Raw genomic sequence first — 20,508 nt, 5'->3', positions numbered from 1 at the left:
ATTGCTCCAGTCTATCCCGGGGTAGTTGAAGTCTCCTACCACCATCACACTCCCGCTTTTGCATTCCCATCTCAATTCTGTTTCCAGGTCATGGTTGCTTGCTTCTGGTGTTCCAGGTGAGCGATAGTACAGTCCCAATTTTATGTCAGTTCCATTTCTCCCCGGCAATTTGACCCATGCCGTATCCATCCTGGTCGAATGGATGGAGTCCTTTACATATAGCGCTATTCCTCCACCCTTCTTGTAGGTTCTGTCTCTCCTATAGAGTTTGTACCCCGGTAGTACCATGTCCCATTTGTTGTCCTCTGTCCACCATGTTTCTGTGATTCCAATTATATCTAGGTCCTCTCTTTTGGCCATGACTTACAGTTCTCCCATTTTGGTCTTGAGACTCCTTGCATTTGCGTATAAGCAATTTAAGTCCCGTTTTTTTTTCTGTCCCTGCTGTTTTTCCTTGTGATTTGTTTCTCTTGTCATCCCCTTCACGGGCTGGAGTTTACTAAAGAAATCAGCCTGATTAGTGTTAACAGCATGAACATTAAAAAGTATCAGGGTACCTTTACCTGAACTCATATTAACACAGAGCCATCTACCCATTGGATCTGCTTTAAAATTGTCAAATTTAGCAGAGATCCTACTATTGATCAGAATTGCCACACCTGCTTTTTTTAACCTACTGCTGGAACAAACAAACAATGCTTTACCCACCCTCCTTCCAATTTGACTACTTCATTTGAAAGTAGATGTGTTTCCTGCAAAAAATAAATATCTGCTTGCTGGCATTTCAGGAAATTCAGGACCTTTTTCCTTTTGATAGGGTGATTGAGCCCATGGGGTGGATCGAGACGTACACAGATGGATCAAAAATTGGTTGGCGGGTAGAAAGCAAAGGGTAGGAGTGAAGGGCCACTACTCGGACTGGAGGAGGGTCACGAATGGTGTTCCGCACGGGTCAGTACTCGGACTGCTGCTGTTCAATGTATTTATAAATGATCTAGAAACAGGGACGAAGTGCGAAATAATAAAATTCGCACACGACACCAACCTATTTAGTGGAATTAGGACTAAAGAGGACTGCAAAGATTTACAAAGGGACCTGAACAAACTAGGAGAATGGGCGATGAGATGGCAGATGTAAAGAAATGTAAAGTCTAGCATATAGGAAACAGAAACTCGAGGTACAGCTATATGATGGGAGAGCTGGTAATGGGTGAAAGTACCCAAGAAAAGGACTTGGGGTAATAGTGGCCAAGACAATGAAGCCGTCGGCACAGTACGCAGTGGCCTCTAAGAAGGCAAATAGAATGCTAGGTACTATCAAGAAAGGCATTACAACCAGAACGAAAGAAGTTATCCTGTCATTGTATCAGGCAATGGTGCACCCGCATCTGTAGTACTGTGTCCAATATTGGTCGCCATACCTTAAGAAGGATATAGCGATACTCAAGAGGGTTCAGAAAAGAGTGACATGATTCATAAAAGGTATGGAAAACCTTTCATATGCTGAAAGATTAGAGAAACTGGGGCTCTTTTCCCTAGAAAAGCGGAGACTTAGAGGGGACATTATAGAGACTTACAAGATCATGAAGGACATAGAGAAAGTGGAGAGGGGCAGATTCTTCAAACTTTCGAAAACTACAAGAATGAGAGGGCATTCAGAAAAGTTAAGAAGGGACAGATTCAGAACCAATTCTAGGAAGTTCTTCTTCACCCAGATGGTGGTGGACACCTGGAATGCACTTCCAGAGGGTGTGATAGTACAGAGTACGGTATTGGGGTTCAAGAAGGGATTAGACCTGCAGTCTCAAGATCGTCCTTAAGCCACTCAATCTCCGATTTCTTTTACCGCTGAAAAAGTGCCCTGCAGTTACTTTATTCAGTTGTAAGGGTCAAACACAAACTTTTTCAACTTTCAAGAGACATTAACTTTAAAAGTTATACAGGCTCACATCCCAGTCTTCCTTCCTACTACCTCACTCTTTTCTTCTATGCCTTCCACTTCAGAATTGGCTTGCTTCTGGCCTGAAAAACGTGCTGCTAAATCCAAGTCCAGAACCGAAAAGTCCAGTCAACTCCCTCGTTGAACTTTTCTAAACTAAAAACCCTGTCCAAGAGTCATTGTGACATTATTCCTCCACCCTATCGCCCACCGGGACAAACGGAAGAAATCGACCAGGATCTGGAGGCTGAACTGGGGCAGGTATGCAAAAATGGAAGTGTGGTGGTGATGGGGGACTTCAACTACCCGGGAATAGACTGGAATATAGGGCACTCAAACTGCATGAGGGAGACCAAATTCCTGGAGGTCACAAGGGACTTTTTCATGGAACAGCTGGTCACGGAACCAACACGGGGAGATGCCACTCTTGACCTAATCTTCACCGAACTAGGGGGACCCGCTAAGGAGGTGGCGGTACTAGCCCCACTAGGAAACAGCGACCACAACATGATCCAGTACAGGCAAGAAATTGGATCATCAAAGGTGAAAAGAACTACGACGACAGCACTGAACTTCAAAAAAGGGAATTATGATGCCATGAGGAAAATGGTGGGAAAGAAACTCAAGGACACCGCAAGGAAGATGGAGTCTGTAGAAAAAGCCTGGACCTTACTCAAGGTCACGGTGCACGAAGCACAAAACCTGTGCGTCCCCAAGTTCAGGAAAGGGTGCAAAAAAAATAGAACGAAAAACCCAGTGTGGATAACAAATGCAGTGAAAAAGGCAATAAGTGACAAGAAGGCATCATTCAAAAAATGGAAAAAGGACCAATCAGAGGGCAACCGAAAAGAGCACAGAAAACATCAAAAGGAGTGTCACCGAGTGGTTAGGAAAGCAAAATGAGAATATGAAGAGAGACTGGCAGGGGAAGCAACAAACTTCAAATCATTCTTCAGGTACGTAAAGGGGAAGCAACCAGCAAGGGAAGAAGTGGGACCCTTGGATGATGGAGACAGAAAGGGAGTGGTAAAAGAGGAAAAGAAGATAGCTGACAGGTTAAACGAGTTCTTCACTTCAGTTTTCACGAAGGAGGACACAACCAACATTCCGGAACCCGAGGAGATCGTAAAAGGAGACCAGGATGAAAATCTGGTCCAACTAGAGGTGAGCAAGGCGGATGTCCTCAGGCAGATAGACAGACTAAAGAGCGACAAATCGCCAGGTCCGGACGGCATCCACCCAAGGGTACTCAAGGAACTAAGGAACAAAATAGCTGAGCCACTTCGACAAATATGCAACCTATCCTTAAAACTGGAGAGATTCCGGAAGACTGGAAAATAGCAAATGTCATGCCCATCTTCAAGAAAGGCTCAAGGGGAGACCCAGGAAACTACAGGCCGGTGAGCTTAACCTCGGTCCCGGGAAAGATGATGGAAGCGCTGATTAAAGACAGCATCTGGGAACACATCGAAAACACTGGGCAGCTAAAGCCGAGCCAGCATGGCTTCTGCAAGTGCAGGTCATGCCTCACAAACTTACTATACTTCTTTGAGGGGGTAAACAGCCAGATGGATAAAGGGGAATCTATAGACATCATTTACCTTGACTTCCAAAAAGCCTTCGACAAGGTACCACGAAAGACTGCTAAGGAAGCTATGGAACCACGGGGTGCAAGGGGAGGTCCACCGATGGATCAAAAACTGGCTGGCGGACAGGAAACAAAGGTTGGAATAAAGGGCCATTACTCAGACTGGCAATGGGTCACGAGCGGAGTTCCGCAGGATGGGTGCTAGGACCGCTCCTGTTAAATATATTTATTAACGACCTGGAGGCAGGAACAAAATGTGAGGTTATTAAATTTGCGGATGACACCAAACTATACAGCAGGGTTGAAAAAACGGAGGACTGTGAAGATCTCCAAAAGGATCTGACAGCGCTGGAGGAGTGGGCCAAAAAGTGGCAAATGAGCTTCAACATAGGGAAATGCAAGGTCATGCATGTAGGGAAAAAGAACCCGATGTTCACTTACAAGATGGGGGGATCACCGCTAGGGGTGAGTAACCTTGAAAGAGACCTGGGAGTGATGGTAGACACATCATTTAAGGCGTCGACGCAGTGCACCACAGCCTCAAGGAAGGCGAACAAAATATTGGGAATCATTAAGAAGGGTATCACGACCAGGACGAAGGAAATCATCCTGCCACTGTATCGTGCAATGGTGCGACTGCACCTGGAGTACTGTGTCCAGTACTGGTCACCTTACCTCAAGAAGGACATGGCGGTACTTGAGAGAGTCCAGAGAAGAGCAACTAAGCTAATAAAGGGTATGGAGGACCTCTCATATACTGACAGACTATAAAAGCTGGGGCTTTTCTCCCTAGAAAAGCGGAGACTTAGAGGAGACATGATAGAAACCTTCAAGATCATGAAGGGCATAGAAAGAGTAGACAGAGACAGATTTTTCAAATTATGGGGAACCACAAGCACAAGGGGGCACTCAGAGAAATTGAAAGGGGGAAGGTTTAGAACAAACGCCAGGAAGTTCTTTTTCACCCAGAGGGTGGTGGATACATGGAACGCGCTACCGGAGGATGTGATAAGCAGGAGCATGCTACAAGGCTTCAAAGAAGGTTTGGATAGGTACCTGGAAGACAAAGGGATTGAGGGGTACAGATAGGAGTAGAGGTAGGTTATAGGGATAGGATTAGAGGATTAGAGGCAGTTACAAAATTAGACAGGGACACTGTTCAGGCAATTAGGCCTGATGGGCCGCCGCGGGAGCGGACCGCTGGGCAAGATGGACCACTGGTCTGCCTCAGCGGAGGCAACTTCTTATGTTCTTATGTTCTCCATGGAGTATCTCATAGGTGACCAGTACCAGACCACAGTCTAAATGAGAACTGCCTCATACATCATTTAGTCCATTGTGAAATTAGTAAACCTGTGAATGAAATCACACTCCCTGAAAATAAGAAATCTTCAGACTTGTACACCAGGGGAGAAAGGTGAAAAAGGCACAAAATACATACACTCCCTAGAAACCCAATAAATAGGACAATACAATATAAAGTGCAAAGTGATGAACAGCAATATACTAAGAAGTTAAACAGTAGTATATTTTATTCAATTCTGTTCTCTATCTTGAAATGTATTTTAGATTCAACTTCTTAGTATATTGCTATTCATCACTTTGCACTTTATATTGTATTGTTCTATTTATTGGGTTTGTTTCTAGGGAGTGTATGTATTTTGTGCCTTTTTCACCTTTCTCCCCTGGTGTACAAGTCTGAAGATTTCTTATTTTCAGGGAGTGTGATTTCATTCACAGGTTTACTAATTTCATAATGGACTAAATGATGTATGAGGCAGTTCTCATTTAGACTGTGGTCTGGTGCTGGTCACCTATGAGATACCGCCTGAGCCATAAGTTCCCATTTATCCATCAAGGGCTCATACTGATGTCCATTATTTAAATAAGTTTTTTCATCCTTTTCTATTTTTTGATTCCTTCCCAATTCAGACTTTTTATCCAAGGGACTAAGTGTGCTAGCCATTTCTTTAGTATTACTTCCCCTCCTAGCCGCCATAAATCCTGCAGCTGTCATACCTGATAGAAAGAAGCCATTTTCACAAATGGGCAAGAGAGGTGTAGTCTGAAAATCTAATTTCAACTGGGTACACACTTGTTGTCAGGTAGATCTCAAGGGAGCGAGAAAAAAATAATAGCGGTCCCCAGGACAGCAGCCACAGCTCAAAGGTTATACAAGAGATAGCTGAAGTGATAGGGTTTCCAAAGTTGCAATTCTACTAGAATCCATGAAAAGTAAAACATAGAGAGAAACCAATTGTGGATATGTCGCATGTGACAGGCCTCAACAAATCTCCGCAAGGCAACAATCTAAGGCCACTCCATCTATCGGCAAAGCTGCCAGGCACAAAGGGAGGCATGGGTGGGTGCCCGACCAAAGAAACCCGCGCAATTATCATGGGCGACTTCAATTATCCGGGGATAGACTGGAACCTATGCACATCCGGCTGCAATAGGGAGACCAAGTTCCTGGATGCTGTAAGTGATTGCTTCCTGGAACAACTTGTCAAGGAAAATAGGAGAGGAAATGCAATTCTGGACTTAATTCTAAATAGACTACGAGGAATGGCACAAGGTGTAGAAGTAGAAGGGACACTGGGAAGCAGTGATCACAATATGATCCACTTCAACCTGGACACAGGGGCAAAAAATCAATCCAGAACTCATGGTGGGGAAGAAGATTAAGAAGAGGATAAGCACTATAAAAATGCTAGAGCAAGCATGGTCCCTTTTTAAGGACACAGTCACCGAGGTGCAAAATCTATATATACCACTTATCAACAAGGGATCCAAGAGGAAAAAGAAAAAGGAACCGGTGTGGCTCACTGTAGTGGTGAAGGAAGCAATAAGAGACAAGAAGACTTCATTTATGGAATGGAAAAGCACAGTTACTTACCGTAACAGGTGTTATCCAGGGACAGCAGGCAGATATTCTCACATGTGGGTGACGTCATCTATGGAGCCCCAGCGCGGACAGCTTTTCAAGCAAACTTGATTGAAGTTTCAAGTTTGCTACACTGCACCACGCATGTGCATGCCTTCTTGCCCACTAGAGGGCGCATCCCACCTCGTGGTCCTCAGTTCCATAACTAGCAAAGAAGCCATCCTCGGGGAGGCGGGCGGGTTGTGAGAATATCTGCCTGCTGTCCCTGGATAACACCTGTTACGGTAAGTAACTGTGCTTTATCCCAGGACAAGCAGGCAGCATATTCTCACATGTGGGTGACCTCCAAGCTAACCAAAAAAGGGCAGGTGGGAGGATGGCATTTTATGAAAACAGATTACGTAACACCGACTGGCCAAACCGGCCGTCGTTTCTGGATAAAGTGTCCAGACAATAGTGGGAGGTGAACGTATGAACCGAAGACCAAGTGGCAGCTTTACATATGTCCTCCATAGGAGTAGATCGGAGGAAAGCAACTGAAGCTGCCATTGCCCGGACCTTATGTCCCGTGACTCGACCCGGGAGCGTAAGACCAGCCTGAGCGTAGCAAAAGGAAATACAAGCAGCCAACCAGTTTGACAAGGTGCGCTTTGAAACAGGGTGTCCTAAACGATTAGGATCAAAGGACAAAAATAATTGAGGAACCTTCCGATGAGACCTGGTACGTTGGAGATAAAAAGCCAACACCCTCTTACAGTCAAGCGTGTGAAGCGCCGTCTCGCCAGGATGGGAGTGGGGCTTAGGAAAGAACACAGGAAGGACAATGGACTGATTGAGGTGGAAATCAGACACAACCTTAGGTAAAAATTTAGGATGGGTGCGGAGGACCACCTTGTCATGATGGAACACAGTGAAGGGCGGATCCGCAACCAAAGCTTGCAACTCACTAATCCGCGAGCAGATGTGAGAGCAATCAGAAATACCACCTTCCAAGTAAGGAATTTCAGGAGAGACTTGTCAATAGGCTCAAATGGAGGTTTCATCAGTTGAGCTAAGACCACATTCAAATCCCAAACGACAGGAGGGGGCTTCAGAGGGGGACAAACATTGATTAGACCCTTCATGAAACGCGTCACCAGAGGATGAAGCGAAAGAGAACGTCCATCCAAGTGCCGATGGAAAGCCGAAATGGCACTGAGATGTACCCGGACAGATGTCGTTTTCAGGCCGGAATTAGACAAATGTAACAAATAGTCCAGTACCGAAGACACCGGGACCGAATCCGGCTCCAGATGACGCGAGGAACACCAGGAGGAAAACCTGGTCCACTTTTGGGAATAACAAAGCCTGGTCGAGACCTTGCGCGAGGCTTCCAAAACATCCCGCACTGACCGTGAAACCTGGACCGAAGTCAAGGGGAAAGGAACCAAGCGGTCAGGTGTAACGACTGAAGATTGGGATGTAACAGTGAACCCCGACTCTGAGATAGCAGAGAGGGAAACACAGGCAGAAGCAGAGGCTCCCTGACACTGAGTTGAAGAAGCAGGGAGAACCAGTGTTGACGAGGCCACCGAGGCGCAATGAGAATCATAGTGGCTCTGGACGATTTGAGACGAACCAACGTCCTCAAGATCAGGGGAAAAGGAGGGAACGCATAAAGGAACCTCCCTCCCCAGTCGAGAAGGAAGGCGTCCGCTTCCAGACGGTCCGGGGAGTACATCCGAGAACAATACAGGGGTAGTTTGCGAGTGTCCGGGGAGGCAAACAGGTCCACTTGCGGAGTCCCCCAGCGGTCGAAGACCTCGCGCAGGACTCTGGAGTTGAGTGACCACTCGTGCGGCTGGAGAAGCCGACTGAGTTTGTCTGCCAAGCAGTTCTGGTCCCCCTGTATATAGACCGCCTGTAGGAAGATGTTCTGGGAGATCGCCCATTCCCAAAGTCGCAGAGCTTCCCGGCAAAGGGGCCAAGAGCCCGTCCCACCTTGCTTGTTCACATAATACATGGCTACCTGGTTGTCCGTTCGCACGAGGACTACCTGGTCGCGGAGCAGGTGGCAGAAAGCACGAGCCGCCAGAAAGATGGCGCGAAGCTTCAACACATTGATGTGACAGCGTCGGTCCTCCACCGACCACAGGCCTTGGGTCCGCAGACCATCGAGATGGGCCCCCCACGCGTACTCCGAGGAGTCCGTGGTCAGAACCTTGTGAGGCGGAGGGACGAGAAAGAGCAAACCCCCGGAAAGATTCGAAGAGTCGGTCCACCAACGGAGCGAGCGTCTCAAAGAAGGAGTCACCGTTATGCGAGACGAGACCGGATCGCACTCCTGGCGCCACTGAGAGGCCAGAGACCACTGAGGAATTCTCATGTGCAGCCTGGCGAACGGCGTGACGTGGACCGTCGAGGCCATGTGGCCCAGAAGCATCATCATGCGCTGGGCCGACACCAGCGGCAGCTGGAGGATCAGCCGACCCAACCGAACCAAAGCCTCCAACCGCGGAGGAGGAAGGAATGAACGGAGGCGAACAGTGTCCAGCACTGCGCCTATAAACTGAAGTGATTGGGATGGGCATAATTGGGACTTGGGAAAGTTCACTTCGAACCCCAGGCATTGAAGGAAGGCGATAGTCTGTAGGGTCGCTGAGATAACACCTTCCCTGGTCGGGGCCTTGAACAGCCAATCGTCCAGGTAAGGAAAGACCTGGAACCCCCGAGACCGTAGTGCTGCAGCGACTACCACCATACACTTCGTGAAGACTCGAGGGGACGAGGCCAGGCCGAAGGGGAGGACTCTGTACTGCAGGTGCAGCTCGCCCACCTGGAACCGTAAGAATTTGCAGAAAGTGGGATGCACCGGAACATGGGTGTACGCTTCCTTGAGATCCAGGGAGCACATCCAGTCCCCTTCCTCCAAGAGAGGATATAATACCGGAAGTGACAACATCCGGAACTTCTCCCGGACCAGGAACTTGTTGAGCTTCCTGAGGTCTAGAATGGGGCGCAAGTCCCCGGTCTTCTTTGGGACCAAAAAGTAACGGGAGTAAAACCCCCGCCCCCGCTGGTCGGAGGGAACAGGTTCCACCACCCGAAGCCTCAACAAGGCCCTGGCCTCGGCCATGAGGACGGGGAGCTGGGTCCGGTTGTATGGGCAAGCCCCCGGTGAATGTTCCGGCGGCGCAGAGCAAAAGTTGAGAGAGTAGCCCTCGGAGACGGTCCGGAGCACCCAAGCGTCGGATGTTATCTCGGTCCAGGCCGCATAAAAGGACCGGAGTCGACCCCCAATGGGGAGGGAGTCCGGCGCGAAGGCGGAGGGGGGCCGGCCCCATCCGCCTATCCCGTCAAAAGGACGGCGCCGGCTTGGCAGGACCCTGCGCTGGAGTCTTGGTTTGTCCCCCTCTGCCCTGTCTAGGGGGGCGCCGAGGCGGTGGCCTTGAAAAAGCCGGGGTTGACTTTTGAGGGTACCTCCTCGGGGGAGGCCGGAAGGGTTTCTGCGGCGTGGCTCGAGGTTTCGGACGGACCAAGGAGGCTAACGAGCGCTCCTGTTCCGAGAGCTGTTTGGTCGCCGCCTCCAGGGATTCATCGAATAATTCGGACCTCACGCAAGGCAAGTCCGCAAGGCGTTCCTGCAGGTTTGGGTCCATATCTAGGGTGCGTAGCCACGCCAACCGGCGCATAGCTACCGCAAAGGCCGACACCCTCGATACCAGCTCAAACATATCGTACACCGCATGGAAAAGGTACAACCGCAATTGAGACAGGTTGGACACAAACCTGTTGAACCCTTCCTTGCGGGAGTCCGGCAAAGCCTCACGATATTGGGGCAGATCCTTAACCATGCCCCGTAGATAGGAGGAAAAGGTAAAGGCATAATTTAACGCCCTGGTTGCCATGAAGGAGTTGGCATAGAGGCGACGACCAAACTTGTCAAGGGTCCGACCCTCCCTGCCGGGCGGAACCGCCACAGAAACCCGGGAGGGTTGCGTCTTTTTGAGCGCAGACTCAACCAGTAGAGACTGGTGGGAGAGTTGAGCCTTTTCAAACCCTTTGGGTGGTATCGTCCTGTACTTGGACTCCATCTTAGACGGCACCGCTGCGACTGTAAGAGGTGAAGCCAGGTTCCTAAGCAAGGTCTGATGAAGGACCTTGTTCAGGGGTAGCCGAGGGGATTCCCTTGGGGGGGCAGGAAGGTCCTGCTCCTCGAGAAACTCCTTAGTATACTGCGACCCAGCCATGAGGTCCAGGCCCAAGGCACGCGCCATGTCCTGCACGAAGCCAGAGAAGGAGGACTGCCTGGCCGGCGGGGAGGGAGTTCTCGACCTCTCCGCCGAACAAAAGGGGGAGGGCTCGTGAGAATAACAGGGCTCCCTACCTGAACCCGAGCCCCATGAGGCCAGATCTAATGGTCCCGAGGGGGTCGGGGAACGTCTCCGCCTCGAAGAGCCCCTGGGAGACGTCCCAGGCGTCCGAGGGACCGAGGTACGCCCCCTTTTCCTTGGCGAGGAGTCACGAGAACCCCCTCTCGCAGGGGAACGGAGAAGCCTCGGGTTGTCGAGACGAAGCTCCGAAACCCTCAAGGCCTCGCCCCCGAGCGGCGAGGAGCGACCACGTCGCCGAGGAGAGCCTCGCGAACGCTTCGGCTTCCTCGGGCGACGCCTCGCTCGAGGCCGGCCCGAGGGCGAGGAACCCTGGGAGGACCTCGAGGAGGAGGAGGAAATCCGTCTCACTCGGCGCACCTTGTCTCGGGGCCGAACGCTGCTCTCAGGCGGGGCCCCCGAGGTCGAGGTCGAGGGCAAGGTCGAGGCCGAGGTCGGTGGTGCCCCGGCAGCCGAGACTGAGGGAGTCGAGACCGAGGTCGCCGAGGTCGGAACCCCCGAGGCCAAAGCAGTCGAGGTCGCAGCCCGCTGCAGTTGTTCGAGGGCGCCAGACAACTCCGAGGAAATCAATGCTCGGAGCAGGTCCTGGAACGCCGGGATCCCCACCATGGTAGGCAGGTCCGAGGCCGGGGGATGCTCCCTGGAGGGCGACCTCGGTCTCGAGTATTCCCTCGGGGCATTAGTGGCCGGAGTCCTGGGCGGGGCCGAGGACGACCCACCCGCCGCAGAGGCACTCGAGGATGGCTTCTTCGACGACCCTGGAGTCGGGGATGGAAAAGAGGACTTACCCGAGGCAGGCTTGGTCACGGGCGTCGGCTTCGAAGTTGAGGTCGAGGCACGCGGCGACGCCGAAGGCGCCGAGGCCGAGGTCAAGGCCGGGGCCGAAGCCGAGGCCGACGTCGAGGACTTTCCGGGCGCGGTGTCAACTGTAAAAAGCTCCGCCATCCTGGCGCGGCGTCAACGGAGCGCTCTAGCCTGAAGAGTGGAACACCTATCGCAGGAAGCAGTCGGGTGCTCGGGTCCAAGGCAGAGCAAGCACCACCGGTGGGGGTCAGTGATGGAGAGTAACCGCTCACACCGGGTGCATTTCTTAAAGCCCGTCGAGGGACGGGACATGAAAAAGAAAGTGGCCGGGAATGAACGAAGTCCCGCGGCCGCGGCTCCCGGGAGCCCCCAGAGCCGAACGGAAGAAACAAAATCTTTTTTTTTTTTCGACGAAAAACGACGGACTAAACAGAGAAAACAATAAATAAAGCACAGCGACCGAGCTAAACAACCCAGACGCGGTGTCAGAAGGCTGAAAAATAGGAGCACAATTTCCACAGGGCTTCTGGCTCCGCGGAAAAAACTGAACTGAGGACCACGAGGTGGGATGCGCCCTCTAGTGGGCAAGAAGGCATGCACATGCGTGGTGCAGTGTAGCAAACTTGAAACTTCAATCAAGTTTGCTTGAAAAGCTGTCCGCGCTGGGGCTCCGTAAATGACGTCACCCACATGTGAGAATATGCTGCCTGCTTGTCCTGGGATAAAGGTCAAAAATGGATGAAAACTGGAAAAAGCACAAACATCATCAAAGCAGGGGCCATAAGGCGATGAGAGGGGACAATAGAGACTACGAGGAAAAAATAGCCAAGGAGGCAAAAAACTTCAAGCCGTTCTTTCGATATATTAAGGGGAAACGTAGGAAGTGGTGGGACCTTTGGATGACTATGGAATAAAGGGAGTGCTAAAGGAGGACAAAGCCATCGCCGACAAACTGAACACATTTTTTTGCATCTGTATTTACCAAAGAGGATATACACAACATACCGGAAGCCAACAAGCTATACGCAGGAAGCGAAGACGGGAAACTGACAGGGTTGACGGTCAGTCTAGAAGAGGTATGCAGGCAGATGATAGGCTTAAAAATGACAAATCCCTGGGACTGGATGGCATCCATCCAAAGTTAATCAAGGAACTGAAAGGGGTTATAGCTGAACTGCTTCAACTAATAGCCAATCTGTTGATAAAATCAGGAAGGATTCTAGAAGACTGGAAAGTGGTGAATGTTACGCCGATCTTCAAGAAAGGTTCGAGGGGAGATCCGGAAAACTACAGACCGGTGAGTCTGACCTCGGTAACGGGAAAGATGGTAGAGGCGCTGATAAAGGACCGTATCATTGATCACCTTGATGGACACAATCTGATGAGGACCAGCCATCATGGCTTCAGCAAAGGAAGATCTTGCTTGACGAACTTGCTGCACTTCTTCAAGGGAGTAAGGCAGATAGAGAAGGGTGACCCAGTCGACATTGTATATCTGGATTGTTAGAAGGCGTTTGACAAGGTCTCGTATGAACGACTACTTTGAAAAATTGTGAGCCATGGAATCGAGGGTGAAATACTCACGTGGATTAAAAACTGGTTGGAGGATAGGAAACAGAGAGTGGATCCAAATAACAATGTCTTATAAAAGAAAGTAACACAATTCAATAAAAAATACTGACTAACAAAATGCGACCCTAACTTATTCAAAGTAAAATATGCACAATACAAATTATTTATACAAAAATAGATAAGAAACTGTAAACATTATTCCATAAAAATAATAAAAAAAATCTGTTTAAAATGGTAATTTTGAAATCAATTAAATATTGTATTGTTTAACTAGATAAGTTTTAAGATCTTTCCGAAATTGATAATAAGTGAGGGCTGGAGAAATAAGAGCATTCAAACATGAATTCATTACTCCTGCTTGAAACACCAGACTCCTATCTAAGAATTTCTTAAAGCGACACGTTTTCACTGAAGGAAAATAAAACCAACCGGATCTACATGTATTTTTTTTACATGTAAAAACTCTAAAATGAGCAACAAGATAAGATGGAGCTAACCCAAATAAAACTTTATAACAAATACATCCAAATTTAAACAACACTCTAGTCTTGGACTGAAAAAGCGTCATGAGTGGAGTACCATAGGGTTCGGTGCTTGGACCCGTGCTCTTCAACATTTTTTATTTTTTTTTAATTCTTTATTCGTTTTTATAACTTACATCAAGTGCATAAAAAAGTAACATCATTTTGACTTAAATACATCACTTGAAATTCCCTTTCCCTCTCATCTCTTCAATACTTCATTACACATATACCATATAATAATATCCCCTCTCCCCTTACCCCATTCTTTCATTTATACAAATCAGGGAAAATAATACCTATTCATTGCAAAAATGTGTTAATGGCCCCCACACATCTTGAAATTTATTAAAATTCCCTTTCTGAATAGCTAGTGTTCTTTCCATTTTATAAATGTGACACACTGAATTCCACCAAAAACTGTAGTTTAATCTGTTCCAATTACTTGTTATTTGTTGTATGGCGACTCCTGTTAAAATAAGTAAGAGTTTATTATTTTTGGAAGATATTTGACTCTTCACTCTCATAGACATGCCAAATAATATTGTATCATATGATAAGGCCACATGATTTTCTAACAAATTATTAATTTGGCCCCAAATTGATTTCCAAAAAGTCATAATAAATGGACAATAGAACAATAAATGATCCCTGCTTCAAGATGACAATGCCAACATCTATCAAACTTAGAGCAATCTAATTTTTGTAAACGAACAGGGGTCCAGAATGCTCTATGTAATAGGAAAAACCAAGTTTGTCTCATAGATGCAGAAACTGTACATCTCATCCTCCAAGTCTAAATTCGTGGTCATTGAGACGCAGTAATTTGATGCTTAATCTCAATGCTCCAAATGTCTCTAAGACCATAACAGGGGTTCAGGGGGTCCGGCAAGAAGGACTAGGCATCCCTCCTGCCTGCGATGCTTGAGAGGGAACACAGTAGGTTTGGGCAGGAGGGACTGGACATCCCTTCTGCCGTGGTCATTGCAGGGGGTGTGGAGAATGGGTTGCCTGGGCCACTGAACTGATCACAGCAGCCGCGAGCAGCTCAGCGGCCCGATCCGGAACTTATACCTGTTTTGACTTGGTCTAAGTCAAAACATATAAGTTCTGTCCAGGCAATCTGTTAACCTTTTCAATTATGGCTGCCAGACAACTAAGTCTAGGTTGGCCCACATACTGCCTACCTCCCACTGCATTGTGGGATGCACCAGGGAGGGGCCTAAGGCCCTGATTGGCCCAAGCACCTAGGGCCCCTCCCATATGAGGGGCCTTTAAGCGCCTGGGCTAACCATAATCTTAGGCCTGACTCCCAGTGCATTCTGGGATAAGAACATATGAACATAAGAATTGCCGCTGCTGGGTCAGACCAGTGGTCCATCGTGCCCAGCAGTCCACTCCTGCGGTGGCCCTTAGGTCAAAGACCAGTGCCCTGAGTCTAGCCTCACCTGTGTACGTTCTGGTTTAGCAGGAACTTGTCTAACTTTGTCAGGTTGGTGGAAAACTGGAATGCTCTTCCGGAAGCTGTTATAGGGGAAAACACCCTCCAGGGATTCAAGACAAGGTTAGACAAGTTCCTGCTGAACTGGAACGTACGCAGCTAGGGCTGGTCTCAGGGTCTTTGACCAAGGGGCTGCCGCGAGAGCGGACTGCTGGGAACTGTCACACGGCTAACCCCTGCCTATACCTGCAGGCGGCTTAGCAGTGTATTACTCTGACCTGTCGGCGTGGCTTCCTCAGGAAAAAGGAAGGCCTTTCAAGTAAAAACAGACCTAGGCCCCTGCCTAGTCTGCCCAGGCTACATTGAGATAAATTTACCAAGAATTGGAGACACAGTCCAGGTATTGTTGAACTTTCAATTCTAGGCTTTATTTGGTAAGTGGTCTGAGCACCGCCAGCCACAATCATGAAATTCATAAATCAGGCAAAAATAAAAATGGTTCGCACAGTTGTCATAAATGTCCAAAGTTCAAGTATCACTTGCAATACTGTTTCTAAGGTGCTTATACTCAGTTCTCTTCCACCTTCATACTTTACTTATCAACTATATGCAATATTGTGCCAAAGTCTTCAGAAACACCCCTCCTCCGTCCCATTACAGGTCTTATTTTCCGGGGAGGACAATGTGTTAAATCCTCACTGGTATAGGCTCAATTTTCTCAATTTTTAATTTTTAATAACTCTTTCTTATTTTATGTTTTGTACTTATCTTAATAATAGTCAACCATTTTCTCAATTCAGTGTCTAAGCAGTTGGACCTCCCTGTTGGGAGGGGCCTGTGGTGCCTCAGCCAATCAGGGCCTTAGGCTCCTACCTGTGCATCACATGAAGCACTGGGGCAGGACCTAAGGCCCACATTCGCGGTGCGTCATCAGGGAAGCAGGAGGAGGCAAAGGAGCAGGAGGACTCCTGCTCCAGAAGACGTCGCTGGAGGTCAAAGGAGCAGGAGGGACTGACCACCTCTCCTGCTTCCAACTGTTAGGTACAGGGGGTGTGTCGGATCAGGACAGGTCGGGCCAGGTCCAACCAGGGTTCCCTGCAGTGCATGCCCGCTTTAAAACCACAGGCTTGCACTGAAGGGAACAGCAGCAGAGAGCAGGAGAGTCCAGGAGCCGGCAAGAGAGATCTGGGCTGGGCTGAGCCCTGACAGATTTGCTTCTCCTGCCTCTGTCTCTCCTGTCTCCTCCCTACTGTGATTCAGGGCTTTGCTTTTACGTGTGTCATAGTCCCACCCCTCTCTCCTAGGAGGAGGGATGTTGGGCTGAAAATCCCTAGGGAAATAAAGCTGGTTTCTCCTAGGCTGACAATAGAGTGATACCCTGCAGGACCAGGTCTCCACTTCTCAGTAAAAGTCCTAACAGGCTTTCTGGTATATTTACTCTGATATGGCACATTCTGCTGAATATCCTTAGGCTCATACCCTTCCTGATCTATCTCACTGTCTGAGGGGTAGTCAGCCATTTCTATATCATTACTTTTAACCTGGTCAGCTCTTCTGACCAGGGACCGTGTTCTGCTTTTATTAATCACAGGGACAAAGCTGGCCATGGGTTTGTCACAGCACGATGAACCACTGATCTGACCCAGAAGCGGCAATTCTTATGTTTATATTCAATGTTGGGTTAGATCTAGGCACTAGCATTGAATATCCAGGGTTTATGCAGCTGGCTACTACTTATGCTGTTATGCTGTTATGCTGTTATGTGTGATATTCAGCTGTTATGTGTGATATTCAGCTTAAGTGGCACTATTTAACTTAGGCGGTTAAGTGCTAAATGTTGGCATTTAAACATATACATGCTGACTCCATCCTTGGACCACCCACAAAATAGTTGACTTTTACTTTAGCGGTGTGTAGTAATATTCAGTGATTTAACTAACAAGGAGTAATTTCTGGCTGGTTAAATCGCTTTGAACATTGACCCAAAACTTTCTAAACTCCAACATGAAATCTGGAACTAAAAATGTGACTGATAGGAACACTCTATGTCAGTAGGGTGAACAGCTCTGCAACCATTGATATAAATCCTTTAAATAGAGCTTCAGCAACAGCAGACATGATGAACATAGGCATCATCAGAAAAAGCTTAACAGTCAAAGTAAATTTGAGCTATAGCTTATTTTTCTCTCTCAACAGAATGAACAGCTCTTCCATGAATCCTGCAAGTAAGAATACCTTCTTAATCCAAAGTTCACTCAGGCTACAACATGTGAAGACAAATAACATAGATAATTTAAAGATTACCAATGCTCCATTACAGATGTATGGAAAGTTGTTACAAGGAAAACTCAATTCTCCAAAATCTGTCACAGGTACAGCTGAGCACAGAGGAGCTCAGAACCAGTCATTCTCCAGTTTCCCTATCAAATCCAGCTGCAAACCCCAAACTCATATCTTCTTCCTCAAAATGCATAAGAGTGCCAGCAGCACAGTCATGAACAGTCTCTTCCGCTTTGGTGATACTCAAAATCTGACATTTGCCTTGCCATACAATGGATCTTATCAATTTTTCTATCCAAGATATTTCATAGCATTTTTCATAGAGGGTTTCTCGGATTACAACAGGACTGAATTCAACATCATGTGCCACCACATGAGGTTCCTGCAGTCAGAGGTGAGTAAACTTCAGAGGAAAAGAAAATGGGATAAGAAAACTAGAAAGATGGGAGATATGAACTTGTGAGGGAGAAAAGGGGAAACATAATGTTTGAAAAAGGAGAAATACATTTCAAACTGTGGTAACCGAAACCACTGGGCCCCACCTCAATATGGAAAACAACCATACTGTTAAAATCACATATTGCAATATCCCATACATATTGACTGTAACTTATGCAATAAGAACTACTTGAACAAATTAAGAGATCAAGTAAATTATCTGAACTTGCTTACAACCTGACTAGGGAACAAAGCCTTCCATACAGTATACTAAAATTGCACTATAGTACTACAGTAAAAGAAAAATAGTCTGGAATCTCTGTAAAGTCCAATTCCAGCAGGTATCACTGGATTCAGTTCATATGAGAGTGTTACTTCTGACCGTTCACTGACTTTTTGAGGGTTATCCGAAGAGGAACATTGGATTGCTGTACACACCATTTAGCTGGGGCATCGACCGATCCCTTGATTCTGGTACAGTGAGTCCATCCCTTTTCTTTTGTTCTCACTGCAGTCTCCGTGGTGAGCAGCACTTGATAAGGCCCTTCCCATTCAGGTTGCAACTTGGCTTCTTTCCATGATTTAACTAGTACCCACTCTCCATGCTTGTAGTGGTGCACCGCAAATTCTAAGGGTGGGGTCTGCGCCACCAATCCCTTTTCCCTAAGTGCAAAAAGAGTAGAAGAAAATGCCAGTATGTACTTTTTAATAAACTGATCCCCTGTCTCTAAAGATGGAAGACCTTCCAAAGTGCCCATATAAGGTAACCCAAATAACATTTCATATGGGGACACTCCTATATCTCTTCTTGAAGCAGTCAATATCCAACTCTCTTCCACTAGGAGAGCTGCGGCAACAACTGCCTGCACACACTCAGGCCATCCTCGTGAAACAGTGTCTAGTAATTTGCTCTAGTACTTGACCAAATAAATTTGGGGACTCAGTGAACCCCTGGGGTAACACCGTTCATCTATATTGTTGTTTGCAACCTGTGTAGGGGTTCTCTCACTCAAAAGCAAACAGATCGCAACTCTCAGGATCCATAGGATAGGACCAAAATGCATCCTTCAAATCCACTATGCTAAACCACCTATGCTCATGTGAGATTTTACTCAATAGGGTATAAGGGTTGGGAACTACAGGATGTTGAACCTGTACTAGAGAATGACATGTTGGCTGATACCCACGGCTAGCCACGGGTAACCTGCCGAAATAGGAAGAGAAAACTAATAGTTGTCAAGGGGACGGGGATAAGGTCATTCACCGCCCTGTGGTCTTGACTCTGCAGTGAAGTAAGGGAATGCACGCGGTCACTGAGCGCGGTCCAGCAGCCCCTTCCCGACCAATTACCACCATCTCCCTCCCTCTTTTCCCTTCACCTTATGCGGCGAATTTCATTTTTCTTCTTCCAGCAGCACGTTTTCAACAAGTCGTGCATGGCTGCTTGAATCTTCTTCTCTGATGCGTCTGCCTGTTTCCAGTTGCGTCAGAGGAGAAGATTCAACTCAAGCAGCCGCACGTGACATGTTGAAAGCGTTCCACTGGGAGAAGAAAAATGAAATTCACCACATAAGGTAAGGAGAAGGGAGGAAGGGAGATGATAGCGATTGGGCGGGAGGGGGATGCTGGACCGCTCAATCTGTGACTGCACGTGTTCCCTCACAGTAGGAAGGAGGGAGTGGAAGGGAAAGAGATGCTGGACTAAGGGGATGAAGTAAGAGGGAGACAAATATTGAACCCACAGCAGGAAAGAGAAAGGGGAGAAGGACAGGCAGGTGAGCCAGATGCTGGAAGCAGGGGGAGAAAGAGGGAAAGAAGCTAGATGGGGTTGGAGAGGAGAGAGACACATTAGTGTGGAAGAAGAGAGGGGAAATCTGGACATAGGAAGGTAACAGAAACAGAGGGGAAATTATATGCATGGGGGCATAAGGATAGAGACATAAAGGGGAGTTATATGGGGATGGTATATGGACACAGGGTAGGCAATGCCGGACACAGGAGGGAGTATACAGATACAGAGGGGAGATATTAGAAATGGGGAAAATAGGAACACAGAAGGGAGATGGTTTGTGCGGATGGGATCAGATGGTTTGTGGGGACGGGAACCGAGCTCGTGGGAACGGGACAGGAACAGGGACTGAGCTCGTGGGGATGGGACGGGAATGGGGACCAAGCTCATGGGGACATAGATGAAGACATATTTTTTTCCCGTGTTATTCTCTAACCTGTACCACCTGGTTCAGGAGTATTTATTTAACAATTAATATACAACACATAACTATGCGGTTTACATATTAGCTACATACATATTATCCTGATCACCCTTTAGTCACTAAACATTTAATACAAACAAAGGACAAACAAAAATTTCCTATCCCCTAAAGAAAAATAGTACTATATCAAAACAAATATTGACAAATCATAAAATCGATACAGGCATTATTGAATCATAATTTCCACAAATAAAATGCAAAAAAACATTAAAAATTACCTTCCAGCCAGAAATATTCTTAACACTATATCTTTTTTTTTAATTTGTATTAATTTTCCAAACTACAACTTGTGCAAAACAAAAATATAGATACATATGATAGTACAAGAAAAGCACATTGAACTTACAGACTTAAATGAGCAATAAATTTTACCCTTCCCTCCCATCTAAAAATAACTG

At 47.5% G+C, this 20,508-nt stretch overlaps 1 protein-coding gene across 1 annotated transcript in view; it reads left to right on the top strand.

Annotated features, from left to right (window-relative positions):
- Positions 1-20,508, top strand: part of LOC117366358 (galactose-3-O-sulfotransferase 2-like) — a 247,771-nt gene that overhangs the window by 150,366 nt on the left and 76,897 nt on the right. The window contains exon 3 of the mRNA XM_033957636.1: positions 17,316-17,793. Within this exon, the coding sequence (XP_033813527.1) occupies positions 17,316-17,793 (478 nt within the window). The remainder of the gene's footprint in view (positions 1-17,315; positions 17,794-20,508) is intronic.

Source organism: Geotrypetes seraphini, chromosome 9 (assembly GCF_902459505.1).
Source record: "Geotrypetes seraphini chromosome 9, aGeoSer1.1, whole genome shotgun sequence".
Classification (NCBI taxonomy): domain Eukaryota; kingdom Metazoa; phylum Chordata; class Amphibia; order Gymnophiona; family Dermophiidae; genus Geotrypetes; species Geotrypetes seraphini.
Note: the sequence above shows the minus strand (reverse complement) of the source record. Positions and strands in the feature narration are given on the sequence as shown.